The 21,703-nt window shown below is 41.6% G+C and overlaps 1 protein-coding gene across 2 annotated transcripts in view; it reads left to right on the forward strand.

The window, feature by feature from the left end:
• The window catches only part of CLDN10 (claudin 10), a 104,935-nt gene that overhangs the window by 72,528 nt on the left and 10,704 nt on the right, over positions 1-21,703 (forward strand). For both annotated transcript variants that reach the window (XM_037895859.2, XM_037895852.2), the window contains exons 2-3: positions 13,066-13,227; positions 14,343-14,424. In XM_037895859.2, coding sequence (XP_037751787.1) covers positions 13,066-13,227; positions 14,343-14,424 — 244 coding nt within the window. The remainder of the gene's footprint in view (positions 1-13,065; positions 13,228-14,342; positions 14,425-21,703) is intronic.

The raw sequence follows: 21,703 nt of genomic DNA on the forward strand, positions 1-21,703 counted from the left end.
ATCTATAGAGAGAGAAACAATCCTTGCCAATTTACAGTTGAATAAAATATGGTTTCAAACATTGCATGTAAAAATACCTGTTTATCAACCATAAAGAATGTGCTTGTTTCCCAGGACAGTAGGGAAGAAAGTTTTATACACACATTGGAACATTTTTTTAAGTAGCCCCCAGTATGAATTGTTTCCCTTCTATTATTATTTTGCTGGAAATCAAAGACCTTAAATGCAAATTTTAAATATTACTTGATGAACTTGTAACTTTCCTCCAGCAACTTTTTAAATTAACAGAAAGGTATTTCACTAGATACAGTTTACGTTAATATAATTCTACATCCTGCTTTCTCCTGTTATCAAGAATTATTTATTTTCCACTTGGAAGCTCAACAGTGCATCTGGAGTTGATAAGAAAAGAACGGGAGCTATTATTTTTATTCTCTTATTTGTTTTTAAACTATTGCTATATTTTCCTTTATGTTTTTGCAGTGATTGGAGGGAAAGAATGTAATTATTCTGTAATTAATGTTCTTTTCCTTTTTATTAAGTGGTTTTAAACTCAGATGTAATTACTTCACTGATATATATTGGTTTAAAAGCTTGCAACATGTAGGTAGGCACAAATATGCATTGCTTAGTTTTGAAGGGATCAGCAATACAGAATCAAAACTTTCAATTTGAACACAGTGTTTAAAGCTAAATATTACTTTATTGCTGCAAATCTCTACTTTTGTGTAATTTAAGAGGAATCATATACACTCTTTAGGCAGGAAGGATTTTTCTTAAAAAACCTTTACACCATTTTGAGTAAACTGTATAGACAATATGTTGGTTGCTACGTTACTTGTTTCAGTGCTTAATCTATTGCCTGGATTATATTTAACTGTTGCTCAACTTTTCATTTGAAGGGCTGAAAATGATGCAGGAAATTTAGGCAATTTCTGAAGTTCTAATGACATGATTATTATCACAGTGCAATGGTCAGACAACGTATCCCACCAACACTACAGATAATCTCTGAGATAACCTGCTGATATTCAAAAAACAGAAAGTGTGAAAACAGGCATGATCATTTCTGTAAAACAAATTAGGATCTACGGTATTTGGTATATTAGTGCTCCCCCTTTTGACACGTGGCTGTGAGAGAGGGCAATAATATTTCTGATGTGGAAACTGCCTTTTAAAAATGGTTGGGAGCTGAATGGCTATAGGGGATTAATAATGAGATATAAAACCTTTAACTTATGTCTCCTATAAAAGGTCCCTCTAGAGCTGATCAGTGATACAGTGCCAGGTTAGCATAGGTCACCTTGAACTACTCTTGCTTATGCTGTTCCTCATTTATGGATAAATAGAGGAGTTCACACTCGAATCATGCCACTTGTTCCATACGAGCAGACCACAGCACCTGTGTAGAGTCAGTGGGTCAGATCCTCAGATACTGTAATTTGTCTTGGCTCCATTGATTTAAATGATGCCATGATAAATTACATCAGTTGTGGATACGGCTCACTGACTTCAGTCGGGTTTGGCACTGGTGCTGCGATCCTCCTCCTTGGAGTCAGTTGGAGGATCATATTCAAAGGCTGCAGCCATTCGGTCATCTTTAAAAATTACTAGTGCTGTCAAGAGATTAAAAAAGTTAAGCGTGATTAATCGCACAATTAAAAAATTAATAGCACTGTTTAACAATAATAGAATACCATTCATTTAAATATTTGGGGATGTTTTCTACATTTTCAAATATATTGATTTCAATTACAACACAGAATACACAGTACACAGTGCTCACTTTAGATTTATTTTTTATTACAAATATTTGCATTGTGTGATACTGCATGGCCAGAGAGCAGCAGGAGAGTGGTTTTTTTGTTTTTTTGTTTTTGAAGCAGAAAAGAATTTTATTTGTGTAACACTTACAAAGAATCACCAAAAAGGATAAAGCAAAACTATGCAACAAAACAAAAGCAAACACAAGGTATAACACAGCAGCCTTCAGGAGGGAGAAGTGTTCAGGCCAGCCTGGGCCCAGAGTGGGGGGGCTTTCTCGACACTCATGGTCTTCCACCCTCCTGAGTTACCTGGTGGCCTAGAGCGGGGGGGCTTCCTCGACACTCATGGTCTTCCACCCCTTCGAGTTACCTAGTGCCACGCCCAGTGTCACCGATTATCCCTCTCCTGAGAGTGCCTGACAAGATGGGCATGGCTGCGGGGTGAGCAGTTTGGGGGTGGGGGGGACGTACACCAGGTGTGATAGGACCCCACCTAGGTGACAGTGATGATGGTATCCACAGTGGCAACGGCTGGGGCTGGGGTCTCTCGCTCTTCCCCTCAATCAAAGGGTCAGACGGAGGGAACCGGACGGGGTCACCGAGCAGAGCAGGAGAGTGTTAGAAGGGAGACTGATTCCCTGTAGAGGAAAGAAAGTTTGCTATAAATTAATTAAAGTACCTGAAGCCAGTTAGAGCACCTGAAGCCAGTCTTCTGATAAAACCCCCCTGCTTCAATCAGATAGGAGGAGTTGAAGCAGAGTGGATTGGTGTTGGAGCAGAGAGCAGTTTGGAGGAGTTGAAGCAGAGTGGATTGATGTGGGAGTAGAGAGCAGTTTGGAGGAGTTGAAGCAGAGTGGATTGGCACTGGAGTAAAGAGCAGTTTGGAGGAGTTGAAACAGAGTGGATTGGTGTTGGAGCAGAGAGCAGTTTGGAGGGAAGCAGAGGAGAGTTTGGAGAAGTGCTGTGGTGGGCTAAGAAGACCAAGACCCTAGGTAAAGGGACTCCTGGCCTGTGCAGAGGGAGGGCAGGAAGCTCCACAAGCTGAAGAGCAGGAGAGGGAAGTAGCCCGAGGAAGGAACTGCTAGTTCTAGTGGTTTACTGCTATCCCTAGGGCCCCTGGGCTGGGACCCGGAGTAGAGGGCGGGCCCGGGTCCCTCCCTCTCCATCCCCTCCTTTAGGACATTAGTGGGACAGTTAATACCCCAGTTCAGGGGCAAGCAATGGTGCCCTGAACCACCCCCACCTCCCAAGAAGAGAAAGCACGAGACCTATCATAGTAGTGCCGGCAATTTGCCACCATTGTAAAAAACAAAAGAATTTTTTTTTTCAATTCACCTAATGCAAGTACTGTAGTGGAATCTCTTTATCATGAAAGTTGAACTTACAAATATAGAAGTACGTAAAAAAACCTGCATTCAAAAATAAAACAATGTAAAACTTTAGAGCCTACAAGTCCACTCAGTCCTACTTCTTGTTCAGCCAATCACTCAGACAAACAAGTTTGTTTACATTTGCAGGAGATAATGGTGCCTGCTTTTTGTTTACAATGTCACCTGAAAGTGAGAACAGGCATTCTCATGGCACTGTTGTAGCCAATGTCGCAAGATATTTACATGCCAGATGCACTAAAGATTCATGTGTCCCTTCATGCTTCAACCACCATTCCAGAGGACATGCGTCCATGCTGATGATGGATCTGTTCGATAATGATCCACAGAAGTGTGGACCGACGCATGTTCATTTTCATCATCTGAGTCAGATGCCACCAGCGGAAGGCTTATTTTCTTTTTTGGTGGTTCGGATTCTGTAGTTTCCGCATCGGAGTGTTGCTCTTTTAAGACTTCTGAAAGCATGCTCCACACCTCGTCCCTCTCAGATTTTGAAAGTCACTTCAGATTCTTAAACCTTGGGCCAAGCGCTGTAGTTATCTTTAATAATCTCACAATGGTATCTGCTTTGCATTTTGTTAAATCTCCAGTGACAGTGTTCTTAAAATGAACAACATGTGCTGGGTCATCATCCAAGAGGGCTATAACATGAATTATCTGGCAGAATGCGGGTAAAACAGAACAGGAGACATACAATTCTCCCCCCAAGGAGTTCAGTCACAAATTTAATTAACACATGATTTTTTTAACGAGCGTCATCACATGGAAACATGTCCTCTGGAATGGTGGACAAAGCATATGGGGATATGTGAATGTTCAGCACATCTGGTGCGTAAATACCTTGCAATGCTGGCTACAAAAGTGCCATGCGAATGTCTGTTCTCACTTTCAGGTGACATTGTAAAAAATAAGTGGGCAGCATTATCTCCTGTAAATGTAGACAAACTTGTTTCTTTTAGCGATTGGCTGAACAAGTAATAGGACTGAGCAGATTTGTAGGCTCTACAGTTTTCCATTGTTTTGTTTTTGAGTGAAGTTATGTAACAAAAAAATCTACATTTGTAAATTGCATTTTCATGATAGAGAGATTGCACTACAGTACTTGTATACGGTGAATTGAAAAATACTATTTCTTTTATTTATCATTTTTACAGTGCAAATATTTGTAATAAAAATAATAATAATAAAGTGAGCACTGTACATTTGTTTTCTGTGTTGTAATTGAAATCAATATATTTTAAAATGTAGAAAAATATCCAAAAAATATTTAATAAATTCCAATTGGTATTCTATTGTTTAATAGTGCAATTAAAACTTTGTGATTTTAATTGTGATTCATTTTTTTAATTGCAATTAACTTTTTTCAGTTAATTGCGTGAGTTAACTGCAATTAATCAACAGCCCTAAAGATTACTAAATCCTCCTTTCTAACTGGGTATTTAGTTCCAGGCTTACTTTTTATTAAGGTATGTAAAATCAACAATAAATCTTGTGGGATCAGGAATATTTGGTCAATCAGAATACCAAAGAGAAGAAAAGATAGGACAGAAAGAAAAATTTAAAATACAAGATCAAGAAAACATGGACTATCAGGTAGTTTGCTTCACTCTCCCTAGCAAGTGCAGTTCAAGTTAACTGATCTGCAGCTGAACGTTTAGTTTTTATTATGTAGCTACAGCTCACTTGGGCACAAACTAGTTTGAAATGAAAAACCTACAAGGCCTGATCTGGTCACCGTGACAAAATTAATAACTTAGAGAGGAGCAGGAATGCAGTCAATAGCTCTAATAATAAACAATGTAGGGTCAAATCCTGGTTCCAGGACACAACGTGAGTGAATGACAGGGAGTGTTAGGAGTGACATCATCCCTCAAAGCCCGGGCAGGATGTGGAGTGGCTGAGGAGCAACTACATCAGTCTAAGGTTCAGCAGGTGGATCTGAGTAGCAATGAATGCAGCAGCCAAACCTGTGTCCACATTCCCCTTCTGTGGGGGGCTGGAGAATCTGCCAAGGATCTGTGTTCCACAGTGGCAGGGGTATACGTTCCCCCTCCCAACAAAGCAGAAGTGCACAGGCTGTACTGCACTTGGGATATCCCATGGGCCAGGAAGGTTTCTGCCTCAACATAAAGTCAAATTCTGCCTAGCTCTTAGGATATGTCTACCCTGCACTGTTAGCCCAGGGTTAGTAGAACTCGAGTTAGTACTGTTTGTGGACCTAGGCCTTGAGTATCTACACTTATTTGTAACTCAAGTTAAGAATTGTTGAACCCTGGGTCCCAGAGTCTACACTGCATTATGCATGCCGGAGTCCAACCACACATATTCCAGACTTCCTAGTTCCCAAAATGTGGCCACTGAGACCTTATGTTCATGGTGCAGTGTGCAAACCAACCTGTAGACTTTCAAGCCCTAAGTTAACAAACCCAGGATCTTCTAATTCAAGTTCTACTAATCCTCGGCTTACATTGCAGCATAGACAAACCCACAGAGTCAACAGCTTAGGCTAAGGACTTCCTAAATGTTATTTAATTTTAAGACTGTTTTGATAACTAAAATTATCGAAAGAACAGGAGTGTCTGTGGGATTGATGGACTCCCAGAGCATGAGGTTGTGTCTATACTGCAAAGCAATAGGTCTTCAGCCCTGGGTCCTGACTTGACTCAGGCTTGGGCCCTCCACCCCCATGGAGCCCTGGGACCCAGGGTTTGAGCTGTGAGTTAGTGCAATTTGTGTGTAGATGGGAGGGGAGTTAGGCTTGAGACTGAGTTCAAACCCTGGACTTCCATTGCAGTATAGACATACGCTTAGAGAGCTTCCCCCCATCTCCTCCTGCACGACCTTCCTAGGACTAAGCTGAATTCCAGTTCCTATGATCAAGGCAATGTAGGAACTGCATCCTCCCTATTCCCCTGGGTAGGGAAGCATGAGGGAGTGAGGAAGAAAGGAGGTGGATCAATTGCTCCATCACCATTGCCAGGCTCTAGCAAGCGGAGCTACCCAGCCCCATGCAGAGAGAATGTGCTGCACTCTCCATGAAGGTGGGTAGCAGTGTCCATGCTCCCCATGCACTAACAGTGTGTGTGTGCATGTGTGTAAAGAAGGGATTAGGGTTGGGGGAGTCTGGGAAGAACACCTTTGCTTTCCTTTGGGACAATGCAGCTCCGTAATGCCTCTTGCTAGGCCCTATGTATAATGGGCACAATATAGTCCATCGTGTTTAAGGGCCCAATCTGACACTTCTTACACGAGCAAAATCATCGTGTGGTGTGGGGTGGAGGATTGCCTGAGTAAGGAAGGCACAAACAGGCCTTTAATTTACTACCCTTTTAATTTTGTGTGTTGCTGGTCACAGACATAAACAATAATAAAACAACTAAACAACATCAGCATATCATTTACAGCATTCCACACCAGTGGATCAAATGACAAGTTAAAATAACGTAGCTGAACAAATATGTACTTATGAAATAAAAGGGGCATTAGAGCTTAGAACCACAAATGCTATAGGTGTGTGTTTGAAAAGGGAATCTGTGCAATATCTATAAAGCAATCTCACCGTTTTCCATGATGCAGTCTTAATGATAGCATAGCAAGTATTTATTTTATTTATTGAAAGCACGCATCCCCAGAGCATTGTACATTTTTCCGTGTATTATACTTAATAGATGTATGAGCTCCACATAACTTTTTGTCACACATGACAGTAATGAGACACTAAAGACCATTACCTAACAAGATTCTTTGGAATGTGAGACAAAACATATTTGTTAAAAAAAAAACCCCTGAAATAGTTTTCTATTGGAATGTTGCTGACCATGCACAATGTGGTGAAAACTTGTCAGATACTCCTAATAACTATTTTGTTTCTACTCTGTTTAAAATGTGTCACTTTCAGTCTGTTTTGGCTGTTGTTTATTTGGATGCCCAACAGATGTATATAATTATACCCCAGTGCCAAATAATTCATGGTGACAATATGTGTGTGGAAACAGTGGATTTCTGGTCTTCACTAGAAGATACTGAAGAAGTACACCTTGGCAATCTCCCCTTTGACTTGTTTGGCCTTTCTACATTTTATTGAGCAATGTCATGGTCTTATTAGCTAGTTTGTGTCTAAGAAAAAATCAACAAAGCAAAAGATGTGTCACTGCTGTAACCAAACACATTCATACGCAATACATTTAACCCAGGTCCAAGCAAGCAGAAGTTGGACTTGATAAAAAGATCATTACCCTGGTTCTCATTTCCAAGTCAATTTCTAACACATCTTCTGCAGCTAGCTATACGTCTGCAGTTTTCTATATCACCCAGCACCATAGTAACTAGGTAACTCCCAGGTAAATTAGAGCTGTATAATGAGGTCCCAAGTGGAACTCATGGAATCTTCTCCCCGGCTCCCTTGTTTCGTTTACGTTGTCAAAATTTTATTTTCTAAATTCTGCATTAAAAAACACCCTTATTGGATGATTTCTTTGGTTGAGCTGAACTGAACTCAGAGTCTGGTTGGCCTACAAAACTGAGAATTTTTGGGCAACAGATTCCAATGATATTCCAAGTCATGGTATTTCTGCTAATTGAAACTGCTTCCTTGTTTGAGTGAGTTAATTATTTCTTGCAGTCTCACTACCCTCTATTATTTCCAAAGTGTGCTTTGACATTTACTAAGGAATGAATCTCAGCCATGTTGTTTTTTGCATAGGCTAGTTATTTTTGGTAAATGTTTAATATTTCTCCTTGGAGATTTAGCCACAAATTAAGCTTTAGAGTACCTCTGGGTAAATAAATTCATGCTTCAGCACCTTAATATGTTAATTAGCAACTAACAGTGGCAGTAAATTGTACCTGTCAAAAATAATGGCTTCCTTGGCCAGTTTTCATCTACTGCTTTACTAAATGGTGTTACCACAAAAACATTTCCAAAACAAGGAAAATAAGGTGATGAGAGATTATGAATATTTATATTGCTACAATTAAAAATGAAGCAGCTTATTAGCTACATATGTACATAATTATGTATTTTTTTAAAGGACCAGATTTTGAAGTTCCTGTTAAAACTTCACTGCTACTGACATCATTGTCAGCTTTGCTTGAGTAAAGAGTGAATAAGAGTGCAGGATTTGGCATAAAAACAGGAGGTTCATTATCAATGGAATAGGAATTGAAACAATTTTAGACTCTCATTCTCCGTTTCTCCTGGCATTCTACTACTAATAAAATTTCACTCTATCCAAGTCAAGTATATGTGACTTTTCCTACATAAACCTTCCCACAAGTGGGCAAGCCTTTTACAATATGTGCCAGCGCAGTCTAGAAAATAATTCAAATTACTCACTGTTAGGCATACCCAAATAGTTTGGTTCGTTCTCATAACTTTTAGTCACTAACTTCTTTCTGGGTTTTGGGAACAACCCTCAACATTTGGAGGTGCTCCTATGCACTGTTCAGTAGTGGTTTAGCACTGATCATACTGAAAGAATTTCTCCTCTAAGGCTCAATAGAACTGTGTGTGGGAATTTGATTGCATTCTTAGCTCTACCTACATTTTGCTGATGAACCCCATCAATACTAAACACCTCCTATAGTTACTTTGAGCCAAATGTGTGTATGTGGAGCTGACGGGAGAGATGCGAGGCAATGGCACTCTGGCTCCTGAGTGAGCTGTGTTGCCAGGAGGGTGGGGCTGGGGAGATAAGAGAGAGGTAGAGCCCTGCACAGATACAAAATTTGTATCCACATCTGATCCGCAAAAATGGTCCATGGATAGCCACAGATTTGCAGGGCTCTACAGAGTGGCTCTCTCAGAACATCCTACAGGATCTGCAGAGCTGGAACCAGTTTTTCCACTTTCCTCAGGCTCTAAAGGTTTCAGGGAACATCCCTTGTCCTCCCTGGATGGCCATTAACTCTATCCCCAGAGGAGACTATCTCTTAGGTCTTCTGGCCACTTTTTAGTATCTGCCACTTTTCTGCAGATAGGGGAAAGGGGAGAAAATAGACCTTACTTTAAAAAAAACCTCTGCTCCATCTTAAAATGCAACGTGTTCTGCACATAGGAATTCCAGAAGCAAACTAGAAAAACGATACGTGAGTATCCAGAATACTTTTCCAGCTCACAGCTATTTCACAGCAATGTTGGTGTAACAACTCTGGTAGCAAGCTAAAATGTCTGGGGTATGCTTTTTTTATGCACTGACTTTTTTTTCTACATTTACTTTGCCACATTTATACATGTGTATACATGACTTATCATATATCGGATGTTTGTAAATAGTTCAAATTTATTCAGATTAATACTGTTTTCCTTCAGCAGACATTTGTCACAGGAATGCTATATAAATAAGAGATAACTATATTATAGGCAGGGCTGATATAGCACCATTTATTTGCCTGGCAGTTCCCATTATAAAATCCTGTTTTCAGGTATAATTTTGCCAAACTTTAACTGTGTCTACCTCAAGCTACTTTTTGGAGGAGGCAGAGGGGGCTAAAAGGTGGAGAATTTCAGCCAGAACAATTCAAATATTTCTTAGACTGAGGCTAGGGAAAAAATGTTGTTTTGCAACATTAAAAAAATTCTGGGAATTTTTTATTTAAGAAGTTTTAGCACTGCAATGCATTGGAGCATGGACTTGAAAGGTGGCAGGGGAGTGGCCTTTGTTTCAGGGATGTGCATTTTGTTATCCCTGTAAAAACCAGCCCACACTGTGATTGAAAAAATCACAGTTCACACATGCTCAGTCGAGACTTCTTATAGTTAAGTAAAAGTAAGTAAAGTAAGTAAAATCACTGAAGACTCTTCCCTCGCTGATCATGCTCCAGCATCTCACAGCTCCTAAGCTAGTGCTGACATGACTGCATGCATCAGTCCTACAGAGCAGATTCCCTCCATCCTAAGGCTACAGGGGCAAAGCCAGACTTCCCCTGCTTTTGGCTGCTTGGGGCCAGGGTGGGGCCAGACACTAGAACTGAGAACAGGGAAATTGTCTCTCCTGTGCTCTCAGTGACCACCCTGCTGGTGCTCAGCCACATTGGAGGAGGAAGCCACCTGATTTGAATTCAGAAGGCATAGGCGCTGACTCTGTGGGTTCTCCATTAGTGGGTGCTCAGCATCCATGGACCAGTTCCTCCTCCTCCCCCCAGCCCTCCCACCTGCCAGTGGGCCCTGCCAATCAACTCTTCCCCCTCCTTCCCAATGCCTCCCACCTGCTGTGATCAGCTGTTCAGCAGCATGCAGGAAACACTGGGGGGGGGGGGGCGGGGGGAGGAGTGGGGGCAGGAACAACAAATAGATGTGAAACCTACTGGCAAGGTATCCTAGCCCTTTCTACTGCTGGGCCAATTCGAGAATGATAACTCCCTACTGCTACTGTTTACTCCTTTAGCTCAAGAGGCAGAGATCTGTGCAGTGGATCTAAAGATTCCAACCCTGCTAATGATCCGTGTAGGTGTCAATATGATACCACATGACAGAATTTGTTTTTTCAATTTACTTTTTTTTAAAAAATTGCCTTAAAACTACATTATTAAGATTGCAAAGTCAAGCACTCAAAAGATAGGAAAAATCAGAAGTAAAGTTGTCTATGCAACCTTAACTTGGCCCCTTTGTGCATATGCATTACGATACATGATTACATGATCGTTATTGACATGATCACATCTTTTTTCTACCCTATTCTGGGGCTGAATCATAGTAGTATATTGAAAGGTGTCTTGAGGACCCCACCTCATTTGTTTCAGAAGTTGGAACGTCTGTAGTGAGTTAGTCAGTGGACTGCAGAAAGAGAAAGGATGATATCATAGTCAAGTAGAAAAGGAGGACTTGTGGCACCTTAGAGACTAACAAATTTATTTGAGCATAAGCTTTCATGAGCTACAGCTCACTTCATAGTCAAGTAGGGTTGCCAATTTTGGTTGGACATATTCCTAGAGGTTTTCTCAGATGGCATAATCTTTAATTAAAGATTAATCTTTAATTCCTGGAGACTCCAGGACAATCCTGGAAGCTTGGCAACCCTATCAAGGCAGCTGCCTGCTACTCTAAAGCATTGGATGCTATCTCTGACTCTGTCACGCAGTTCCTATGGAATGCTAAGTAAGTCACTTAACCCAGACTTTTCACAGGTTGTCACTAATTGTGAGTGCCTCGTTTTCTTGGTGCCCAATACGAGTCTCTAGGGTCTGATTAGCAGAAGGGCTAAGGACTCACAGATGCCACTGAAGTCAATGGGAGCTACGCGTTGAACATACTGAGTGCTATATAAATGCTACGTACTCTGAAAAATCAGGGCTTAAGTGTCTCAAATTGGGCACCAAAAATTAGTGGATATTTTGGATATTAATCTCACTGTGCCTCAGTTCCCCAGCTGTAAAATGGATTAATAATATTCCCTCATCTCACAGCGGTGTTGTGCAAGTAAATCCATTAATGTTTGTGAAGTGCTCAGATACTGTAGTGATGACCACCATAGAAAAACCTATGAAGGAAATTAATAATTCTGTCTTCAGAGAAGGATTTGAAAAGTGTGCTGTAAATAAGGCCAGGGGCCACACGCTGAACAATGAGGAGAAAATAAAGTATTTAATAGTTGTTCATTAAATGAGCACTGCCTCTCTCTTGTGCATCAAATGAGGCAGGGTCTTGTGAAAAAAATATGTGATCGCATCATTATAGACTGTGTCCTAATGCATACACACAGGAAGGTCCAATTAAGTTTTCCCAGGCAACTTAACTTCTGCCATTTCCTAACTTTTGAGTGTGTGACTTTGCAATCTTACTAATGTTCTTTTAATATAGTTTTTTCATGTGCAAGGTACATAAATAGTTAATAGATAATTGCCATTAGCTGGTGTTCAAGAATACATAGGATAGTTCCTGAGTTCTGTAGGATCAATAAAACTTGGTGTACGCTGCAAATGGCTTCTTGTGTGTTACTTTTTACATGGAGCTCCAACCAGTAGTCTTTTAAAATATTTTGATGAATGCACGTTCCATTAATTATGTACTTTTACACAGGTTTCCTGTTTATTTGGTATCTATCATTAAGAAATCTATTAAGGCTGTGAGGGAACGAGTAAAGTATAGCATGTTCGAATAGTAATAGAACCAGAAATGTTTCACACACACACTCCGCCCCCCCGGTATCAAGATGAAATGAATAAACAATACTAATGCAAGTGTATATTCATTTTAAATGAACGCCATACTATGTTATGAGGAATAATCTCTTATGGTGATTACTTAACTGTACAATATTGCATTGCCCCCCCCCCCATAATTACAGTACTGTTTATCACAATATTTCAACTATAATTAATTTTCAGAAGGTAGAAAATAGTATTCAGTCTATCCAGTTCAAGGGCCTTACCTCTGTGAGGTACTGGGCGTCCTCAACTGCCACTGAAGAAAGGCCCTCATTCAGCAAGGTACTTAGCATATGCCTAACTTAAAGCATACTAGTAGTTCAACTGAAATCAATACTCATGTGCTTAAAGATAGGCACATACTTCAATATTTTGCTAAATCAGGGTCTTCAGCCCTGCTTCTCACAGGTAGGTAGACTCCTAATTTCCACTGAAATCAGTGGAAGTTAGGAACCTAAATACCTTTGTGGATCTGGGCCTTAGTGCTTGATCCAAAGCCCATTGCACTCAATGGGAGTATTTCCATTGATTTCATTGGGATTTGGATCAAACTTTAATGAAGATGAAGGGACTGATCATCTTGTAAGTGGTATACAGTACCCTGTATGGCTGTGCTCAAAAATGAGATTAAATCACAAGAAAAGCCAGGCCCTAATTCTGCTTGCAGTTATTCCTGCGCAACCATGGGCAGAGTCAACCAAAGGGACTACAATGAAAATCATTAGTTAATGCTATTCTAATATCAGGATTACACATTGTGATTACAGGTTATATCCAAGCCTGCAGAGGACTCATGATTGCTGCTGTCAGTCTTGGATTCTTTGGCTCCATATTTGCAATGGTTGGGATGAAGTGTACGAAAGTTGGAGGCTCAGATCAGACTAAAGCTAAAGTCGCTTGTTTAGCTGGGATGATTTTCATACTTTCTGGTAAATATGCAATTCTACCTTTAAATATATATTTGAAGTCACATAAGACCTCATCCTACTCCCACAGAAATCAGTGGCACAGCTCCCGTGGCTTCACTGGCAGCAGCAGGGGCGGCAGGTTTGTATAATTTTTGGTGGTGCCCAGAACGGGTCCAAGTCCTGCCCCCACACACCTGCCTTGTAAGCTGATATATATTTTTTAAAATAATGTAAAAATGTGAGGGCCCTGGGGTGGGGCTGGGGGTGAGGCACTTGGGGTGTGGGAGGGGCTCGGGCAGAGGGTTGGGGTGTGGGGGTGAGGGCTGAGGCCGGGGATGAGGGGATCATGGTGCAGGAGGCGGCTCAGGGCTGGGACAGATGGTTGGGCTGTGGGGGGCGCGGACTCTGGGGTGGGGTGGGGCCAGGGATGAGGAGTTTGGGGTGCAGGCAGGCTACCCCGGGGAAGGGGCCAGAGAGGAGGACTCCCCTGCAGCCCTCTCCCCCCACGGCAGCACACTCACCTCACACCGTTGTCACTGTATGTGTCCCTAGGGCCCCTCTCAGGTCCAGGAAGCCCCCTCGCCTTCCCTGTGGTGGGTGCCGGGGGGGGGGGGGGGTCTGCCATCATGTGTGCACCTCCTCCCCTGCTGCTGCCCCTCACTGTAGCCTCACTGGGGGTGGGGGATGGGGCTGCCCTTGCCCAGTGTGAGGCAGGAGCAGTGACTGTGGGTGGGGGGACACGGACCTGTGCTGGTGAAGGGTCCCGCCGGAAAAGGGAAGGATCCGTCCATCCAAGGCGGAAGGGCAGGGGCAGGGTCAGCCTGGGTCAGCCTGCCCTGGCACTAGTGGTTAGGGGGCACTAGGACCCTGCGGCGGCAGTTGATCCCGGGAGCTGGCAGAGTGCAGCACAGCGCCAGCTGCAGGAGGCAGCTGCCCAGGGCGCAGGCACGCAGGGGCGGGCGGCGGGGCCGGGGGAGAAACCCAGCCCCGACCATTGGTGGAGCTGGGCTCCCGGGCCCTGAATATTGCTTGAGCATATAACTCACCATATAACTCACCACCCCTGGGCACTACAGTCAGGCCCATAATTATTATACTGATTCCACTGAATTATTTATTCATCTGATGCATTTTAGGGTTGTGCTCTATGACTGGTTGCTCCCTGTATGCGAACAGAATTACATCTGAATTCTTTGATCCTACTTTTATTGCACAAAAGTAAGTACTTTTTTATGCCTGTGAATTTTTCAAACAAATTAGGCCTTAGATTGTTTAAAACACATATCAAAGTATGTCTGTAAAGAAAGCAGATGTTCCCAGTCCCAGACACAAGAGAAATGTTGGGTCTGTAACTTTCTTTCCTCTTATTACTCAAATCAAAAATACGAAATTGTACATAGTAAACTTATTGGTGAATTTAATGAACTAACAAAAACAATTACTTATGTCAAGCCTTCCCATATCACTAGTGAAGCAACCATATTTCTCTGCCTAAAGGCATAACTGTGTTCTACAGCAGGTGCAGAGGACTGATTCAATTTAGCCGAGCTGATTCATAGGTTTATATTTGTCACTAATTCAGAAGAAAAATTTCAGAAGATTTATCAGAAGACAGAGATGCCCATTGAGCAGATAATTCAATATTCATCAACAGATGGAACAGAAATGCTCTTTCATGAACATTTCATAGAAAGTATGATTTTCACAAAGGGATAAAACCTTACCATAAATTCTAAATCATCTTGCAAATATTTTCTAAAAGTATTCTCCAGGGCAAATTTTTTCAATCCTGAGTGCCTAAAATTTGGCTTATAAATCCTTATTTAGGCCATGATCCTATAATCATTAACTTATATATTTAATAGGGCTGTTGATTAATCACAATTAACTCATGCGATTAACTCAAAAAAATTAATTGCGATTAAAAAAATTAATCGCAATTAATTGCGGTTTTAATCGCACTGTTAAAAATAGAATTCCAATTGAAATGTATTAACTACTTTGGGTGTTCTTCTACATTTTCATATATATTTTATTCTGTGTTGTAATTGAAATCAAAGTTTATTGTATTTTTGATTACAAATATTTGCACTGTAAAAATGATAAAAGAAGTAGTATTTTTCAACTCACCTCATACAAGTACTGTAGTGCAATCTCTTTGTCATGAAAGTGCAACTTACAAATGTAGATTTTTTTTGTTACATAATTGCATTCAAAAACAAAACAATGTAAAACTTCAGAGCCTACAAGTCCAGTCAGTCCTATTACTTATTCAGCCAATTGCTAAGACAAACAAGTTTGTTTACATTTACAGGAGATAATGCTGCCCTCTTCTTATTTATAATGTCACCAGAAAGTGAGAACAGACATTTGCATGGCACTTTTATAGCTGGCATTGTAAGGTATTTACATGCTAGATATGCTAAACAATTGTATGCCCTATCATGCTTTGGCCAACATTCCAGAGGATATGCTTCCATGCTGGTGATGCTCGTTCAAAAATAATGTGTTAATTAAATTTGTGACTGAACTCCTTGGGGAGAACTGTACGTCTCCTGCTCTGTTTTACACGCATTCTGCCATATATTTCATGTTATAGCGGTCTCGGATGATGACCCAGCACATGTTGTTCGTTTTAAGAACACTTTCACTGCAGATGTGACAAAACACAAAGAAGGTTTAAAGTCAATCCAACGTTTAAGAATCTGAAGTGCCTTCCAAAATCTGAGGGACGAGGCATGCTTTCAGAAGTCTTAAAAGAGCAACACTACAATGAGGAAATTACAGAATCCAAACCACCAAAAAAGAAAATCAACCTTCTGCTGGTGGCATCTGACTATGAAAATGAAAATGAAAATGAACATGCATCGGTCTGCACTGTTTTGGATTGTTATCAAGCAGACTCTGTCATCAGCATGACCCCTGGAATGGTGGTTGAAGCATGAAAGGACATATGAATCTTTAGTGCATTTGGCACAAAAATATCTTGGAATGCCGGCTACAACAGTGCCATGAGAATGCCTGTTCTCACTTTCAGGTGACATTGTAAATAAGAAGCAGGCAGCATTATCTCCTGCAAATATAAACAAAGTTGTTTGTCTGAGCAATTGGCTGAACAAGAAGTGGGACTGAGTGGACTTGCAGGTTCTAAAATTTTACATTGTTTTATTTTTGAATGCAGTTGTTTTTGTACATAATTCTATGTTTGTAAGATCAACTTTCATGATAAAGAGATTGAACTACAGTACTTGTATTAAATGAATTGAAAAATACTATTTCTGTTTTTTTACAGTGCAAATACTTGTAATAAAAATAAGTATAAAGTGAGCACTGTACAGTTTGTATTCTGTGTTGTAATTGAAATCAATATATTTGAAAATGTAGAAAACATCCAAAAATATTTAAATAAATGGTATTCTATTATTGTTTAACAGTGCGATTAATTGCATGATTAATCACCATTAATTTCTTAATAACACAATTGTGATTAATTTTTTTAATCGCTTGACAGCCGTAATATTTAATTTTAAATCAGTGGGACTCTTTGTGGTCTTAAAGTTACACAAGTTTGTTTTTGTAGGAGTGGGACATAAGGCACCTAAATATAAGTGACCTGATTATCAGAAGTGATCTAAAAATTCCCATTTAAGACAATGGGCACTGCATGTGCTCAGCACCTTTGAAAATCAGTCAGTTTATAGTTAGATATCTAAGTATGGATTAAGCAGCCAAATTTTAGACACTCAGATTTGAAAATGTTGACCTTAAATTATGTCTTATAGATTTTTCATAATTTTCATTTTCCTTTGTAATGTAACTTTATACTTAAAAACAAGAATTTCAAAAACCCTCTGCAGTGTTTCCAGTTTAGTTCCATGAGCAGTCACTGATTTTTCAAGCAACTCACCAGAAATCTTCCTACTTCCCAGCCTAAATTCCATTTTGCAAAAGGAATGCTGAACATTCTCTGTCGTCTAGGTAATTACCTCTTCCTTATTTTAGCTAACTTACTTAAAATCTTTAATGAGATCTCTGTCAGTGCTAGGATTTCCACTCATTGTTCCTTTTTTCTTGATGAGTTAATATTGGTATTTTCAAATTTCTGCCACAAGCTCTGCCCGTCTCACTCATTGAGAGCCTCATCCAAAAACTGCTGAAATCAATGGGAGCCTATGCCACTGGCGGTGCGATGGAGTGCTGGCTGGATAGCCCTGTGATAATTACCCGTCAGGCTCACACATACTAAGGAAAAACATCTTCCTTATTGCCAGAATTCCCATAAAAGGATGTTGCAAAGGCAATCCTGGCAAGTCAACAGGAACTGCCTGTGGAGGTGTTTTCTTCTAGAGGCAGGCAGATTTTCTTGTGGGAAGTAGACACTGCATATTTGCACCTGTCAAAACCATTGTCACCCTTGTGTACAGCAGGTTGTTTTCATCATTCATAGCTTTCCATGAAGTTTTAAGGGTGATGGCATCCTGTCAAAGTTTTGGATGAGCTATAAGAGCCAACACACATAAATTAGATGCTAATGTGTGGGTAAGACAGCCACTAATGACATGGAGACTGTATTTCAGCTCCACATCAACGAGATGTGGGTGCCAACTTCTGCCCCCAAAGTGCTGCACAATATTTCAGTGGAGCAAATGCCAGCTCCAGTACTGAGGTTCATAGCACATTTGCCTCTCCTTCCCAGGAGGTTCCTGCTAGCTTCTGGATCAAGGCAGTGCAGGAAGCAATTTTTTTCTTTATATTTTCTAGATAAGGCCAGTATGTTAGGCTGTGGTCCAGTTTGACTTCTTAGTAAGTGACAACTGCCTGGCAAGGGAGTGGATGATCCTCAGCATAGGCTGTAAGGAGTTGATTACCAGGTGATTGTTCAGATGGAAAGTTGTGGCCATCATCTTAGACTTTCTTAGTATAAATCTCCACTGACAAAGGTAAGTAGCCATGTCCTGGCTGAGTGAGCCTTTGATATCATGTAGGTCATTACACACATGAGCAAGACCGATCTCATCTGCATATACATACTTACTGGCCTTAGTTGTTGGTAGGTCATAATGATATATGTTAAAAAGGGGAGGAGCTAGAATGGATCCTTGCAGGAATCCATTACAAAGACACCTGAGCTAGCTGACTTTGTCTCCAGTTTGCAAGATGAAGTTATGATTCATGATGACTTTCATGATGAACCAAACCAGGGGCCTCCAAGGAATAGTCTGCAGCAATGTGGCAGTCAGCCACATGCCAGACAGTGTCATATGCAGCTGATAAGTACACCAGAACAGCACCAACCTTCTTGCTCTTCTCAAAGGTATCATCAATGTCTTGTGTTAGGCAAATGACTTGATCTTGGGCCAACCTGAACAAAGGGCAGTTGTGGTTTGATAATTTTGTTGATGCACATCAGACTCAATCTATCCATAAACTTATATGTAACACAAAGGAGAGAGCTGGGTTGACAGCCCTTAGGATCTTCCAGCAGTTTTTCTGGTTTCACAATGGCTACAACCTTTGCCTGCACCAGATTTTTGGGATTCAGTTGTCCTGAAAACATCGATCTGAGTAACTGAAGCAGACAGCTTTTCTCTTTTGGGCCTAAGTGAATGTGATCCAGGCCTGGCTCCTGTTCATAGAATATTAGGGTTGGAAGGGACCTCAGGAGGTCATCTAGTCCAACCCCCTGCTCAAAGCAGGACCAATCCCCAACTAAATCATCCCAGCCAGGGCTTTGTCAAGCCTGACCTTAAAAACTTCTAAGGAAGGAGATTCCACCACCTCCCTAGGTAACGCATTCCAATGTTTCACCACCCTCCTAGTGAAAAAGTTTTTCCTAATATCCAACCTAAACCTCCCCCACTGCATCTTGAGACCATTACTCCTTGTTCTGTCATCAGCTACCACTGAGAACAGTCTAGAGCCATCCTCTTTGGAACCCCCTTTCAGGTAGTTGAAAGCAGCTATCAAATCCCCCCTCATTCTTCTCTTCCGCAGACTAAACAATCCCAGTTCCCTCAGCCTCTCCTCATAAGTCATGTGTTCCAGTCCCCTAATCATTTTCGTTGCCCTCTGCTGGACTCTTTCCAATTTTTCCACATCCTTCTTGTAGTGTGGGGCCCAAAACTGGACACAGTACTCCAGATGAGGCCTCACCAATGTCGAATAGAGGGGAACGATCACGTCCCTCGATCTGCTGGCAATGCTCCTACATATACATCCCAAAATGCCATTAGCCTTCTTGGCAACAAGGGCACACTGTTGACTCATATCCAGCTTCTCGTCCACTGTAACCCCTACGTCCTTTTCTGCTGAACTGCTGCCGAGCCATTCTCATAAGCTTATGTTCTCATAAGCTTCATGGTCAGGTACAGCTCTTTATCTGAAAAGGGAGCTTTCAGGTTTGAATATGCACTCGAAGCCTACCACCTCTCTGTGACCTCAGTTTTGACTACACAACTGAATGACTTATCCAAGTTCTATGTACAGCCACTAGCTAGGATGCCACAGCATTTTCAGTGACTAGAAACTCCTTTTTGACAAGGCTGGAATCTCCAGATAGACTGCCAGGCTTTCTGACTAGAATGAGTAAAGACCATCTGTGTGACGGACTCTCTTCATTGAGCACACCTGATTTGATCCAGCCATTGAATGAGTTCCTCTCTCTTATTAATGGCCTCCTGTTCATAACCAGCAGATGTGAATTCCTGTTTCCTCTTGTGACCACCCAGGAAAATCCTGTTGGCAATAGCCTCTAAGGATTGATATCCTAATTCATGGAAAGTTTGGTAGGAGTCATTTATGTTAGCTGGACACGCCTGTCAAGATAACTAACAGAGATCTCTAGTTCTTCTTGAAAGACCTACCACCAACCTTTCCAAAAATTCTACTGCGCCTTCTGTAGACTGTTCGTTGTTGGTATCAACTAGCCCATGTGATCAAAGACAGCTGAGGCTAAAACTCTGAAAAAGCTTGAAGCACATTTTGCTCCATGACCACTGGCAGCAATTGCCCGAAAGATGAAAAGGTGGTGTTAAGTGAAGAGTCAGCACACAATCATCACATGCAAAGGGGAAGGCTGAGGGATACCAGGATAAAGCCAGTAGGGGTAGTTCAAGGGATGAACTTGTTTTAGAGTATGACTAGTATGTCAGTTGACTGCCCTCTCTCCCTTTGCAACAGGTTTTGGTATTCTTTCCTTAAACATTCTTTCCTCTGTATATACTTGCATACCTGGGCCTCAGTAATTATTATTCTGCTGTTACAGGATGGCTGTGTGACTTCCTACTCTTTATTCCAGTGCCTAAAGTCTATCCCATCAATGTCTGTCATATCATGCTTATCTGTCTCCTAATGGACAGCATTCAAACTATCAAGTTTTTATTTTTGTGTATTTAATGCTGTCCTACTATTTTTCTGCCTTTAAAGTGGTTTTGTTTTTTATTCACCTTCTTAGCATGATGCACACCCTAAACCATTTAAAATATATTTATCTGAATTTACTTGGCATACAAGCTTTTCCCATTTCTCTTTAAGCTGTGTATTGGTTACCGGGCTAGAAAAGTTTAGTGATGTTGGACCATACTTCAAGGCTGTAAGAACCTGCAGGGGTGGAACCTAGGACCATAAAGACTCTGGGCTGCTAACACCTCTGCAGCACTAGTGGAGGCTTAGGCTTGGCTTCCACAGGAGGACCCTATGAGGCTGGGCTCAGCAGGATGTACTTCCCAGCACGAGCTGAGTGGTGGCCTCACAGAGCCACTGATTAGCCTGTGTCAATACTTAAACCAGGAAGTCAGGAAGGGGAGCTGTCTGAGCAATAGCACAGATTGCCTATCTGTCTTTGCTCCAGACCCTGTTTGTGATTAGACCCTAGGCGCTGGCTTGTCCTTGACTTTGCTCTTTGATTGCTTTCTGTAACCTAGTGCCTGACCCCCAGCTCCTGGTTAACTGACCCTGCCTGCCTCCTGCTGCCTGCTCTGACCATTAGGTCTGACTGCCCATGTCCTCGTTGTGTCAGGTGCCTTGCTGATGTAAGCCGGGCCTGAGTTTGCTTTCTCCTGACGTCTACTGATGAACTGCGGGAAAAGACTTCAGGAGCAGACCATGTTTAGATAGACACACCTACTCTGCCTGGGTGCTCAGCATAACAGAGCTGCTTTGCCAAAATGATCACTTTTGGCTGGTGTTGGGTTTCAAATCACTTAAGTATTGTGGGGGGGAGTGGGTGGGTAATGAAATTTGTTATCCTTATTGTATGAGTAAAGGGCAGCAGAACTGTACTTACACCTCCACTTGCTCTCTGGAGCAGCCCTTGATCAGCCAGTCATCGAGGTATGGAAACTCCTGAACCTGTCGCCTACGCAGGAAAGCGGCCACGACCGCCATGCATTTGGTAAACACTTGAGGCACCACTGAGAGGCTGAACGGGATGACTGTGAACTGGTAATGAATGTGGTTTACCACAAACCTGAGGTACCTCCTGTGGGACAGAGTGATT

This window comes from Chelonia mydas, chromosome 1 (assembly GCF_015237465.2).
Source record: "Chelonia mydas isolate rCheMyd1 chromosome 1, rCheMyd1.pri.v2, whole genome shotgun sequence".
NCBI classification, from domain to species: domain Eukaryota; kingdom Metazoa; phylum Chordata; order Testudines; family Cheloniidae; genus Chelonia; species Chelonia mydas.